The sequence below is a fragment of the Conger conger genome, chromosome 17 (assembly GCF_963514075.1).
Source record: "Conger conger chromosome 17, fConCon1.1, whole genome shotgun sequence".
In the NCBI taxonomy this organism is placed as follows: Eukaryota; Metazoa; Chordata; class Actinopteri; order Anguilliformes; family Congridae; genus Conger; species Conger conger.
Window position 1 is genome coordinate 24,818,141 of NC_083776.1, and position 13,794 is coordinate 24,831,934.

A 13,794-nucleotide genomic window follows, 5' to 3' on the forward strand; every position below is an offset into this window, starting at 1 on the left:
AGAAAATAGGTTTAAGTATTTTATTTTTTAAATATAATACACACGTCTTGGATGACAAAAACATATTGCAATGAACATTTAAAAAATATATTATTTCTATATTATTATTTCTTACTTTAATTGAATGTCTCTTGTATATTGTAGTTTTTAAGCAAAGTTTAAGACCAGAGACTCATGTCTCCTACAGCGGACAAAAATAAATTGCCAGGTCTTAGGTAGGCAATACATATATGACTTCTAGGGTTCCATTTGTTACATTGTAAGTGAGAAAGATATCTTGGGCTCCCTACTGGAAAAACAGCTGAAGCTATGTTTTGAAACAGCTGGTAGCTGGTTGACCAGTTCAGACTCAACATGGTTTGACCAGCTCAAGCTAGGTTTTGAAACAGCCGGTAGCTGCTCATCTCAAGCTGGATTTCACACCACGGCTTGTGTCATGAACTTCCTGTTCATACTAGAGTCACATGTGGCTTCCCCCTCTACCCTTAGTATGTCCACACAGTATGTCATGAAAGACAACCATACTATCGTCTTCCGTAGCAAAAATGGTTGACTTCAGTCACTATGAAAATGACTGTGAGCTTATGTGTCAGAAGCAGAAACAGTAACATTGGCATAACAGCATTGGGTAGTTATTATGATTGTCAAGCCACAGGATGCTTTTGTGAATGGACCCTAAAATTGTTGAAATATATCATCATTATCCTCATCATTATTATCATGATTGGAATCTGAAGAATTAATAAAATCTTGAAGCACATTGAGCTAATCCGAATGCTATCGGTAGGTTTGATGGCAACGCGTTAAAATAATATAACATTCATTGGCATTAACTAATGTAGTTGTTAAGTAACTCCTGAGATGTTAATTTGTAGATGAGCTCTGTCTATGTATTTGTACGTCATTAATTCAAATTCATGTTAAGTAACTACATTAGTTAATGCCAATTCATATTGGAATGAAAAAACTATTCATGCATTTGTTAACGGTTGACTAATTATATGTTCATCCTCTAATTATAGGTTTGCTAATGTATAAATACTCATGTAACTAATACATTGCTGAGTTACTGTATTTGTACATCGATTAACTAATGTAAACAGCTATTAGTTAATGCCAAATCCTGTCCGCTAATTGTAAAGTGTGACCCATTTGATAACTCCGTACACTGTCAAACAGACATCCCCATAAACAACATGTGAGCGGCGTCTGACCCTGCTGTACCTCTATCTGTGGAGATCTGTGTGCTCCTGTGCTGTGTGTGTGAGGGGGGGGGGGGGTCGTGGCTCGAGGCTGGGGGGCGACCTCACACAGCGCGGGCGAGCGGGGGCGGGGTGGGGGGGTTAATGGGCGCGCGAGCGTCCCCCGGCGCTCAGCTGTGAGCGGCCGTCACACACACTGCCAGCGGAGAGGAAGTCTCGCTGAAACGAGAGCTCCCGTCTGAGCCTTTGAAGACGCAGCCAAGCGCCCGCCATGACCAGACCCGGGAACGCAGGGCGGCGCCAGCTCCCCGGATTCCCCACCGGAATAACGCACCAACGGGAACGGTCTCCCAGCAGCCGCGTGACACCACGCCGATAAACACCTCCCCTCCCCACAGCCACAACAACACGGCGTGGTCCCACATGCACACACGCACACACACGCATACACACATATACACACACACACACACACACACACACACACACACACATATACACACACACATACACACACATATACACACACACTCACACACACCCACATACACACACACACACACATATACACACACACACCCACACATACACACATACACACACCCACACACACACATACACACACACTCACACACACACAAGGACACATACACACATACACACACATACACACACACAAGGACACATGCACACACACACATAAGGACACATGCACCCACAGGCCCACATACAGTATACACACACACACACAAGGACAGACACACACATGCATACACACGCACATCCAGATGGCGGTGCTTCCACAGTGATACGGGCCGGCTGGTTCTGATTTCCTCTTTTTCTTTCATTTCCCTTCCTCTCTTCCTCTGTTCTCTCTCTCTATCTTTCTCTTCCTCTCTCCCTCTCCTCTTTGTTCCAGTCTGCTGAACACTCTTATCCAAATCTTCCACTCTTACTGCATTCATACATCTACAAGAACATCACCTGTGGCTTCCACATCAGCAAAGCGTGTCTGAAATTTAAATGTCATTTTCTCATTTCCAGCAGACCAATGGTAAACCAGATGCAGAGCTCCATGTCCACATTCAAGGAGCCCTGTATCTGCGGGCACCATTTTGGCTCTGTAGTAAATCTGAGATGGGCAGTCGTAAGGCTGAGATTCAGAGCTACAGAAAGGCAGGGGAAGACAACCTTGGTCTGATGATGATGATGCTACTGAAGTGTACCAAAGGCAAATTACTTTTCTGTGATTAATTGATCTTGCCTGGTAGAACTGGGGGTATTTTATAGGTTCCAATACACCAGACAAGCTCAGTAAAGCGGAAAACAGTATTTAAAACCAAAACAGTGACGTATTTGACTCAGGTCTGCGATGTACAATGCTAGGGCTAATGGACGAGGGAGGAGGAGGGACAGGAAGAGGAGGACGAGGAGGAGGAAGAGTGCAAGGCTGGAGCACTTACGTCGTGGTTCCCTCGGTCCGTCCACTGTGATCTTGATGGCCCGCTGGTAGGTGGCCACTTGAGGAGGGTTTGTGAAGACTGTGATGGTGAGAGTGAAGCTCTTCCCTGTGTGGGGACAGACAGTCATCAGAACAAACAGCACACAGAGGCTTCTTTCATTAGCAGCCCCACTACCAGGCCAGCTCACACAGTGACAGGAGAGAGAGAGGTGCAGACAGACCTGTCAACATCGTACCTGGCCTTCACCACACACACACACACACACACACACACTGACTGTCCTATGTTCACCACACACACACACACACACACACACACACAGACTGTCCTGAGTTCACCACACACACACACACACACACACACACACACACACTGACTGTCCTGTGTTCACTACACACACACACACACACACAGACTGTCCTGAGTTCACCACACACACACACACACACACACACACACAGACTGTCCTGTGTTCACCACACACACACACACACTGACTGTCCTATGTTCACCACACACACACACACACACTGACTGTCCTGTGTTCACCACACACACACACACACACACACTGACTGTCCTGTGTTCACCACACACACACACACACACTGACTGTTCTGTGTTCACCACACACACACACACACAGACTGTCCTGAGTTCACCACACACACACACACACACACACACACAGACTGTTCTGTGTTCACCACACACACACACACACACTGACTATCCTGAGTTCACCACACACACACACACACACACACACACACACACACACACACACAGACTGTCCTGTGTTCACCACACACACACACACACTGACTGTCCTGTGTTCACCACACACACACACACACACACACTGACTGTCCTGTGTTCACCACACACACACACACACACACACTGACTGTTCTGTGTTCACCACACACACACACACACACTGACTGTCCTGGGTTCACCACAAACTGAGGTTTGGCAGGACCAGGGTGACTAACCACACCACCCTTGCGCACCCATGCAGAGCCCAAACTGAGCAGACGCTGTTACGCGCTCGCTGCGCCGGACCGTGAACTGACCGCACCGCGACCGCACCGCGAGCGCTCAGAGGGAGGCCGAAAACAGGAGCAGCGCACGCGAAGAGCAGACGGGGTGGTGTCAGGTCACGCCACCGACGGCTGTCTCCGCGGCCATCGCCACGGTAACCCAACCGGCCGCCCTCTCCTGGCCTCCGTCCCGCTCCGGACGGGCTTTTCCGAGGCGTCCGGATTATCCGGGAGAGACTCCCTGCCGTCCTCTGGCCACTGCCAGGCTACAGGCGTATACCCCATGGGGCGGGACGCCCCCTGAGAGTGCGCTCACATCGCCCCAAAAACCGCTGGCACAGTCCACACCGGTGTCATGTTCGCTCCCCCTGCCTTTCCCAAAATACAGAGGGACGGGATTAAGCAGGGTCCTCAGCCAGATCAGACACAGATATTACAGTGTGAAACTCACACGGAGCCAGAGCCCTGCATGGCACTCTGTTATGCCTGTAAAGCACATACAATCACGCACAGGCCTGTGTGCACACACACACTCACACACACACACACACACACTCACACACACACACACACACTCACACACACACACACACACACACACACACTCACACACACACTCACACACACACACACACACACACTCACACACACACACACACACACACACTCACACACACACACACTCGCACTCATAAACACACATGTGCACACACACACACACACACACTCGCACTCATAAACACACACACACACTCTCTCATAAACACACACACGTGCACACACTCACACACACACGCAGAAACACACATGTGCACATGCACTCATAAACACACACGTGCACACACTCACACACGCATTAAACACACACGTGCACACTCACATACACGCATGCACACGCACACACGGGCACACACACACACACTCATATACACACACATGCACACACATACATGCATAAACACACACACTCACACACACACTCATAAACATACACACGTGCACACACACACATGCATAAACACACACACACACACTCATAAACACACACACGTGCACACACACACATGCATAAACACACACACTCACACACACACACACACACTCATAAACACACACACGTGCACTGTATATTTATATTCATATACAGAATATATACGATATATTTATGGGCTGGCTTAAAATAATTTCACTGAAATAATGTTGAAAGTAAAGCGGTGTTTTGCACACATCGTATTTGTAGCATGGGTGCTTAGAGCGAAGACACAGTATAATAGCTTACAAACATTCTGCCGCACATAGTCTCTTGCCAAATGTAAAATTTTATTGATGACATTTTAGTCCAACACTAATGCCCAGATGCAGGTCTTGGACCAAAAATGTCAGCAATGAAATGTAAGATTTGGCAAGAGAAGACCTTCAGAAGCATTCCTTCATTCTATTATGCTAATTGTTGGTCAAATAAAAAGGGAAACCAGCTCTCCTGAAATTCGAATGGAAGTGCGTGTGTCACGGAAATGGGAGTTGTGGATTATGGGTAACCGGAGCTCGGAGTTAATGGCAAAAGGGAGCTGTGATATGAGCATTGTACAGTAACCTCTGCGGCCTGTGCTAATGTAAAATTCTGTACACCAGTCTGAAAAAGGTGCATTACTGACAGGGCAGCTGAGAGGGGTGACGGCCCGGTCCAGACTGGGTGTCGGACCGTGACGGTGGATCTGAGGGGTTTTGGACAGGCGCTTGGCAGCTAAGGGGAGGGCGACTCTGAGGTTTTCAGACATGGCGCTGGGACATCTGACCACAGCTCTCCGCTCCTGCACCTCACTCAACACTCAAAGGTAAAAAAAGTCCCAAAAGGGAGGGGCGGGGGGCAGGTGGGAAATCACCATGCCAACAGGAGGTTTCTGTTACAGCCTGGAGACCTGCCAGTCCATCTCAGGATTTTCAGTCTGTCACCCAAAACACACTGGCCCAGCTCAGAGTGACCTGAGCACGTGCAGCAACCAACAGCCATGGAGCCACTCTGGAGCTCTGAGTCCGTCTGGAGCCTCAGTCACCACACACACACACACACACACACACCACACATACACACACACACACACACACACACACCACACATACACACACACACACACACACACACCACACATACACACACACTCACACCACACATACACACACACACACACACACACCACACATACACTCACACACACACACACACACACACACACACACCACACATACACACACACACACACCACACATACACACACACACACACTCACACACACACACACACACACACACACACATACACACACACTCACACCACACATACACACACACACACACTCACCACACATACACACACACACACACACACACACACACACACTCACACACACAAACACCACACATACACATACACATACAAACACACTCACATACAAACACACTCACCACACACACACACACACAAACACACATACACACTCACCACGCACACACACACACACACACACACACACACACGTACACATACACACTCACCACACATACACACACACACACATAAACATACAAACACACTCACCACACATACACACACACACACTCACACACACACACAGCTAATGTGACCACACCTGGAAGTGTGCTGTCTTTGTCTCACATGATCACCTGACACACAGACACATGCAACAAAAGCCAGATAATATAGCTATAATATAAACTTTTTCTCTTTTCCACATACAAATACAACAGCATTTCTGGTCTTTAATCTTATCTACTGACGCTGCCAAGTAAATGACATTTGTGCAATGTTTTACACTTTTTGTGCAGATAATAATGTCATTTTTCAAAACTGGAAAACCTTTTGATTCATTTTGAATCAGGGATCTTTACACATATTATATCTGATTTATAGTTTTCAATTAATCTCTGTCAGTTGTCCTGACAGATTATGCTAATGTGAGCCGTTCCCTGTTGCATGCTTCAATGTAAATAGTTGGATCAATAAAATAAATTAACTACACAGCGTAAAACCAATTTTGAAAGAGCCATGCCTATATGCCATTTTGCAAGTTTATCCATGCACATTAATGGCTGATAATACTATGATCCACAAATTCTATGACACTACTGCTGCTTGCACTTGAAATGCTACCATTGAAACACACTGAGTCAGGTTGTTGAGCGGCTTGCCCTGCTAAAGCATTGTTTTACTGTCCCCATGTCTGTTCTGCAGTGCCTTCTGGTGCACATATCATATGCACACAGGTGATCGGTTAGCGAAATCCATACAGCCTACAATCGTGGTTTGGGGTTCTGCTAAGCAAATTGGATAGCAGATACAGATTTGAAAAAGCTGAGAAAGGCAGGTAGGCTGCCGATGGACCACTTTTTATTTTGGTGGATGTTTTGTTATTTGACCTTTATTTAACTATGGTAGTCACACTGAGACCCCACATCTATTTTGCAAGTGATCCCTGGAGTCTATAAGGCTGTAACTGGAAATAGTTTCAGGGGTTTCCACTGTGTGGTTTTTAATAATATCATGATTTTCCTGATCTGAGACTAGATAAGAAAGTGCAGTGTTTTAGGGGAACAACTAGAACCTGTAGCCCTCCCTGATGCGCTGAAAAGTCCCGGTTCTGATGGCAGTGAGATAATGAATTGTGAGTCTGACTGAGGCCGGTGACTGGAGTGACGTGGGGATGTACTGCTTCACATTCTAATATGAGGATGTTTACTTTGAGCCGAGCTGCTCTCATCGTCAAACATTACTCTCCACAGGCTGCCTGCGGGCCAACATTCTGCATCAGAGACACGACTGGATACAGTGTGTGTGAGTACTGTATCCGGGTGTGCATGTGTGTGAGAAAGAGAGAGAGAGAGAGGTGTGTGTGTGTGTGTGTGTGTGTGTGAGAAAGAGGTGTGTGTGTGTGTGAGTGAGTGTCTGAGAAAGAAGTGTGTGTGTGTGTGTGTGAGTGTGTGAGAAAGAGGTGTGTGTGTGTGTGAGTGTGTGAGAAAGAGGTGTGTGTGTGTGTGAGTGAGTGTCTGAGAAAGAGGTGTGTGTGTGTGTGAGTGAGTGTCTGAGAAAGAAGTGTGTGTGTGAGTGTGTGAGAAAGAAGTGTGTATGTGTGTGTGAGTGTGTGAGAAAGAGAGAAAGAGGTGTGTGTGTGCCTATGTGTATGCGTGTGTGTGGTGTGTGTGTGTGATAAAGAGAGAGAGAAACAGAGGTGTTTGTGTGCCTGTGTGTGTGTGAGAAAGAGAGATAAATAGGTGTGTGTGTGCCTGTGTGTATGCGTGTGTGTGGTGTGTGTGTGAGAGAGAGAAAGAAAGAGAGGGAGACAGAGAAAGAGAGTCACTTTGCAGTCATACTGCAGTCACTCCAACTGAATTACATCCATTTGTCGGCAGACATTTCACTGTTAATAATTCATGTAATATCAGCCCACAATTAAGTGACTCCATTTTGAACCCCTGTGAATGTGAGAGAGATGCACAGTCAGAGCTGCCAGGCCAGCTCTCAGGCCTACAGATGGGAGAGATGACACAGTAAATCAGTGCAGACAGACCAGAGAAGAGCGTAGAACAGGACTGGGGAGGAAGAGAAGAGACCTGCCATTACTCCTGCCTCCAGTGTCTGGACACGGCTTCACCATTGCACGCCGTGTCACACACGACACATACCACCTCAGTCACATCAGTGCAAGTTCCACTGCACCTCCCTCAAGGTGAATTTACCTCCGTTATTAAAACTAGTAAACTTAAATTTTGTTTTATTAATTATATTTAAGTACATTTCACATCAAATTGTACTCATTTTGATTTTGAAAAGATTAGTACATGTGTTTGTAAGTGCTACTTCTTACTTAGTTATACTTTCAGTTTTTTGTAAGGCAGTGGTTCCTAACTATGTTTTTGGAGATCTACCATCCCGCAGATTTTTACTCCAACTTCAACAATTCTCCTCTCATTCAAAGAGAGAAGAATCAGGTGTGCGAAATTAGGGCTGAAAATGAAAACCTACAGGACTGCAGATCTCCAGGAACAGGGTTGGGAATCACACACTGTTGTTGCTGTTTCATCCCTGCCGTCCCCCCTCACCTCTACCGCTGCGACCCACAAATCGCAGGTCGTTGAAACGGGCCACCTGGTTCTTGATAGCGGCTGTGGCGTTGCGCAGCTCCGCTGAATAGTTCTCGTCATTCCCCGCCATCACCGTCACCAGCGTTCCATCGGGGATGTCACCAAGGGCCACCACCTGCCGATAGAGTTCGCGTTTATACTGGCTTTTCCTTTTGAATTATATAATAGTTTTTCCAGCTATTCAAAACTCACTACAACTGATTTTTCTTATTGCATCTTCTTATGTATGCCTACATAATGTCATTATTTATACATAAATACATAGGCTAATGGCTTCTGTCTATGCCTTTATTTAAAGCTTATTATTATCCATTTATGTATTATTATTATTATTATTATTATTATTATTATTATTATTATTACTAATAATAATAATAACAATAATAATAATAATAATAATAATAATAATAATAATAATAATAATACTAATAATATTTACACTATAAAATAGTACACTGTGATTTTGATCGAACCTTGTTAATGACTTGTTAATTGATTGCTTAATTGTTCCAATCAACGTGTGCTTGTCAACCTGTATTATATTAACCTAATTAGAGAATATTTAAATACGACTTTGCTGCTTGGCTATCGCTTCAGCGCTCCTTAGGCTGATACGTGAGGGTTCGTGCTGTGAGCCTCATGTAACTGAAACTCATTATTTGTTGCTTTCGCTTGTGTTTCCTTATTTTATTTAGTTATAAAACAAAACCAGTTATTGTCTTCAGTTGCATTGGACTTGCGCACCGCATACATTAAGTGTCTTTTTGACGGGCTTGCGTCGAGGATATTCTTATTTTCTATTAGAATACATAAATATTTAAGATATGGAAGTCTTGATATTATAGCTGGGTACTTTTCCAAGGCAGCGCGGGAGACAAAGCGACTGTGTATTGTAGAGGTGCATAGTTCCACACCCAAAGCAAATAAGTGTTCAAGGCGGATGACTTTCATATAGACCGTCATCGGTTCTCGCTGAATCACAAGTCGAAATGAACGTGAAATGTTTAGAAGAATAGGCTTGTTCTGTTGTCTCGCTTAATACTTTTGGATGAATAATAGAAGTTTTGGCACTGGCGCATATGCTGCCGGTGAAAAGTACGGAAGTCTGTCAGTAAGTGATCTGAAGTCATCCGTAAGAACCAGACATCAAGCTAAATAATAAAGGGAAGTAATTAAAGTCCTCTCGGGAGTAGCCTACACTCTAACATAAAAGACAGTCGTTGGATATATATATATTCTTTTTCATTTAATTTGCTCTATGTGTGATTTTAGTTGACCGCAGCTGTATTACCTCAAAAACAGTTGCCACTGCGTTGACAACAGCCTAACAAGACAAGCCGTAAAATGGAAAGCTGACAGTTAATTCAGTTTACTTTCAAAAGAAGAAAAAAATGCTTAATAAAAAGCAGATTCATTTAAATTGGTGCTAAAGTTTGAAATTAAATGTTCCATATTTCAGTTGCTAATGCTTAATTGTACCAAATATAATTGCACCTTCAAAATATATTTCCTAAGAAAATACCAAATTATTATTTTTGTTATAATAATAATTATTGTGTATAGTAGCCTACACACATGCTCTATTAGTCTCGTGGATTAAATTCTTAACGAGGCTAGCTAAATATTTCAGATGGCCGGAAGGTTTGATTCTCAATATCTAAATGGCTTTGACTCCTCTGAATTGATATAATCGGACGCGTAATCTAACTGATGTTGATAAATGATGACAAAACTGTTCCTAATGCATAATATTTGTTTGTGGTTTGAACTGTTCGCGTTATAAATTATATTTATGGGTTATTTCTCGTCACAGCTATTTAAAGGAGCATATAGCCTATTTCCGGCAGATATTTGACTGATAACGTTTTCTTATTGATGTGTAAAGTAAATATAGGCCTTCACTGCAGTAATTGCTTCAATATGTAGGCCTTATTTCCTATAAAATGCACTCGAAGCTATCCGGCAAAACTGAAAACCGAATCTACAATAATAATGATGATGATGGTTATTATTATTATTATTATTATTATTATTATTATTATTATTATTAAGTTGTATTGTTTTAAAGACCGGTTTTAGATTTACAATTTATATTTACTATGAAAAATGATATATAGATATTGAGGTAGTGAAAGTGAAGTCTACCGTTTTCTCCTGACTCCAACAACGGAAGTTTTGGGGGTTTTCTTGTGGCATTGTTTTTCAAACTGAGCGTCCAGAGGTCCAGGCTGTTGCCAATAGGCTACGGCATATTCTATGACTGATATTTATGCTCAGGATTTTTTTTAAATTGGGCTTCTTACTAAATGTTGGCAATAAAAAAAGTTTTCAGTCGTCGTCATGGACTTGAACATAGGCTCGGGTTACTGTATGATGCCTTTTCCCTTGAGAAAATGCTTTTATTAGAACCATACATTGTCCTATTTCACTAAGCACTTAAAAACATCTAAAAGTGTGTGACACCAAGAAACGCTATACCCACAGTTTTTTTCATGCTTCACTATTACTAGCCTACATTTTTTTTGCATTACTGTATTCCATTAGTCAGACTAGACGCATTGCTATGAAAGCTGGAAATGAGCAATCCATCATATTGTCTGATGCCATAAGAATGACGTGTGTCAGCTTGGCTCCCGCGCAGTTCATACCTTGAAGGCAACAGGCAGAGTCTTGTTGCAGCGCCAGTGGGAGGGCAGGACGGAGCAGAGAAAGTTGGGGCTGTCTGTGCGCACCAGCTCTCCTGGGTGATCAGACAATACCTCCACCATGCTTCTGTCCGTGATGCGCAACTTGCCCACCAGTGCGGCGGCGCTGCTATCCTGTGCCCCCAGGGGCAAGCCGTCTGTCATCTTCCCGGGGCTCAGGGTAGTCGATGGGGGCGTGAATCGGCGCCCAGGGGCGGGATCTGAAATACAGGGTATCGGAGGATGAAAAATATATCAATAGCAAACCCGAGGAAACCTTGTGAAAACATGCTTAGAAAAATCTAAAAATAATACCCTTTTACTATAAACACACTCTAAACACATGTTTAACTGAACTCAGCTCTGGTGAAATAATTGAAATTCGGTCATTTTCACTGCCGAATCAAATAAAGGAAACCTTCGTGGGTCCTTTAGATACTCCAAATGAACTAATAGCCAACCTGAATCAGCGCTGAGGCACATAAAACCGCAGCGCTCATTTTGACAGGGGAAGCGGCACTCTGTCATTCCGCCAACCACAATCGATGCCACGTGAGTGCGGTTTCAGGGGTTAGTGCTGCACTGCTCCAAAGGATACCACACCATAGACAGGAATATAAATACACATCTGGCCAGCAACTACAAAACTTCAAACAACCCACGCCCAACGCTCAGATGAAGTGTGTATGCATGCGTACATGCATGCGCTGGTGTGCCAGAATCAGGGTGACGCCAAGAAGAGCTAAGAACAACCGTTACTCTAATTAACATCACACAGACAGACTGTCATCGGCAACTTTGTTCACATCAACCCAGATACGACAGCACTTTACTTTCTGTATCTATACCAATTAGTTTAAAACAAACGGAGCCCATAGCCAACATTAAATTTTGACTTTGAAATACATTTCGAAAATTATCATACCGTATTTGGCGTCCCAGAGGAAAACCATTTGTGCAATGTGGTAAGTTCCACTCAGTTACTGTTCTGCTCCAGAATTCACTGTGACCGCCGCAGTTCACCGGTGGATTTAAAAAAAAGCTCGAATCAAGAGTAAAGAAATTGAGTGCTTTAAAGTATCCCAGTGCACTGTCAGTTCCGCAGGTTCCTACAGCACGGTTTAATTCGAGATCCGAAGGCTAAGGCAAGCACGCTATCAAAGACTGTACGTCCGACGCAAATATTAACTACGATTTTAGTTATCAGTAGACGAAGAAAGGTAAAAGTAGCGTAATATATCCATGTCGCCCATCTTCCATTTCTTCCTTTCTCACGCGCTGATCGTTCTTGTAAGTTCCAACTGACTCACTGTCTGACACCCTGTCAGATTGCGCAGCCCGAGAAACTTCCTGGAACTGCCAGCCTATTGCCAGGGCCAGAATGAGTCCAGAAAGTAGACGGGCGCCCGCGATACCCTCGACTTGACTGTAGTCTAGTCTACACACAATATTAACACACAGTGGCAACACGAAGGCAGAAATACTTTCCCCTTCAGTAGACTAAATGGAGTCGCCACATAAAAGAACGGAACTTACAAACATCCGGAAACAAGTCTCCACACGCAGACACTGAGCTGACTTAAGCAAAATAAGAAGCAGTAATACGCAGCAGGCTATCTGTTTTCAGTGGGGCATTTAAAAAAAACAGAATCTGATAAGTAACAGTGCATGCGTATATTCGCCTATAGCAACGTGACAAAACAAACAAAACAATTAGCCTTAAAACCTATTAAGATCAACTGTTATGCGCAACCCATGGTTAAATTTGAGTGGGTGGAAATCAAGAATGAATGGATGTACCCAAACTCCCACTCGCTCATGCACTACGGACAGATGCTCCACTTAAAACTAGACGCGTCTTGTATAATTTTGTCATCTACAAGCTCAAAACAGTTATCGCTTGAATTTGTTTCCAATTAGTTTGCGTTCTGCCATAAACAGCTCAGAAAAGCACATCCACAATTGGCACCGTTTACGCGCATCTGATCGACTGGGATGACCACTCCAAAAACGCCGTGTGAATGAAGCTCCCGACAGTGGGCTGGATTTACTGGCAGTAGGTAGCGTAGGAATGCGGCCCGGAAGAGTTTATTTGCATAGTTACATCTGCACCAATACAATAGCACTGTGGGAGAGGCTGGTAGGACCCTTGTCCAATCACGAGACGGCAATTGTAGCAGAGTCGGCAAACAGCTCCGCCCTTACAGTCAATGGAATTCCATGGACGCGACGTGAGCTAAGGTTA

At 44.2% G+C, this 13,794-nt stretch overlaps 1 protein-coding gene across 2 annotated transcripts in view; it reads right to left on the bottom strand.

The window, feature by feature from the left end:
* The window catches only part of runx1 (RUNX family transcription factor 1), a 49,209-nt gene that overhangs the window by 8,001 nt on the left and 27,414 nt on the right, over positions 1-13,794 (bottom strand). The window contains exons 1-4 of one of the 2 annotated variants that reach the window (XM_061226699.1): positions 12,475-13,552; positions 11,514-11,770; positions 8,824-8,980; positions 2,666-2,770 (exon numbers count right to left, since the gene is read on the bottom strand). In XM_061226699.1, coding sequence (XP_061082683.1) covers positions 2,666-2,770; positions 8,824-8,980; positions 11,514-11,770; positions 12,475-12,502 — 547 coding nt within the window. In that variant the 5' untranslated portion in view covers positions 12,503-13,552. Of the gene's footprint in view, positions 1-2,665; positions 2,771-8,823; positions 8,981-11,513; positions 11,771-12,474; positions 13,553-13,794 lie in introns of those variants that run through there. The other variant, XM_061226698.1, reaches the window with a different exon arrangement.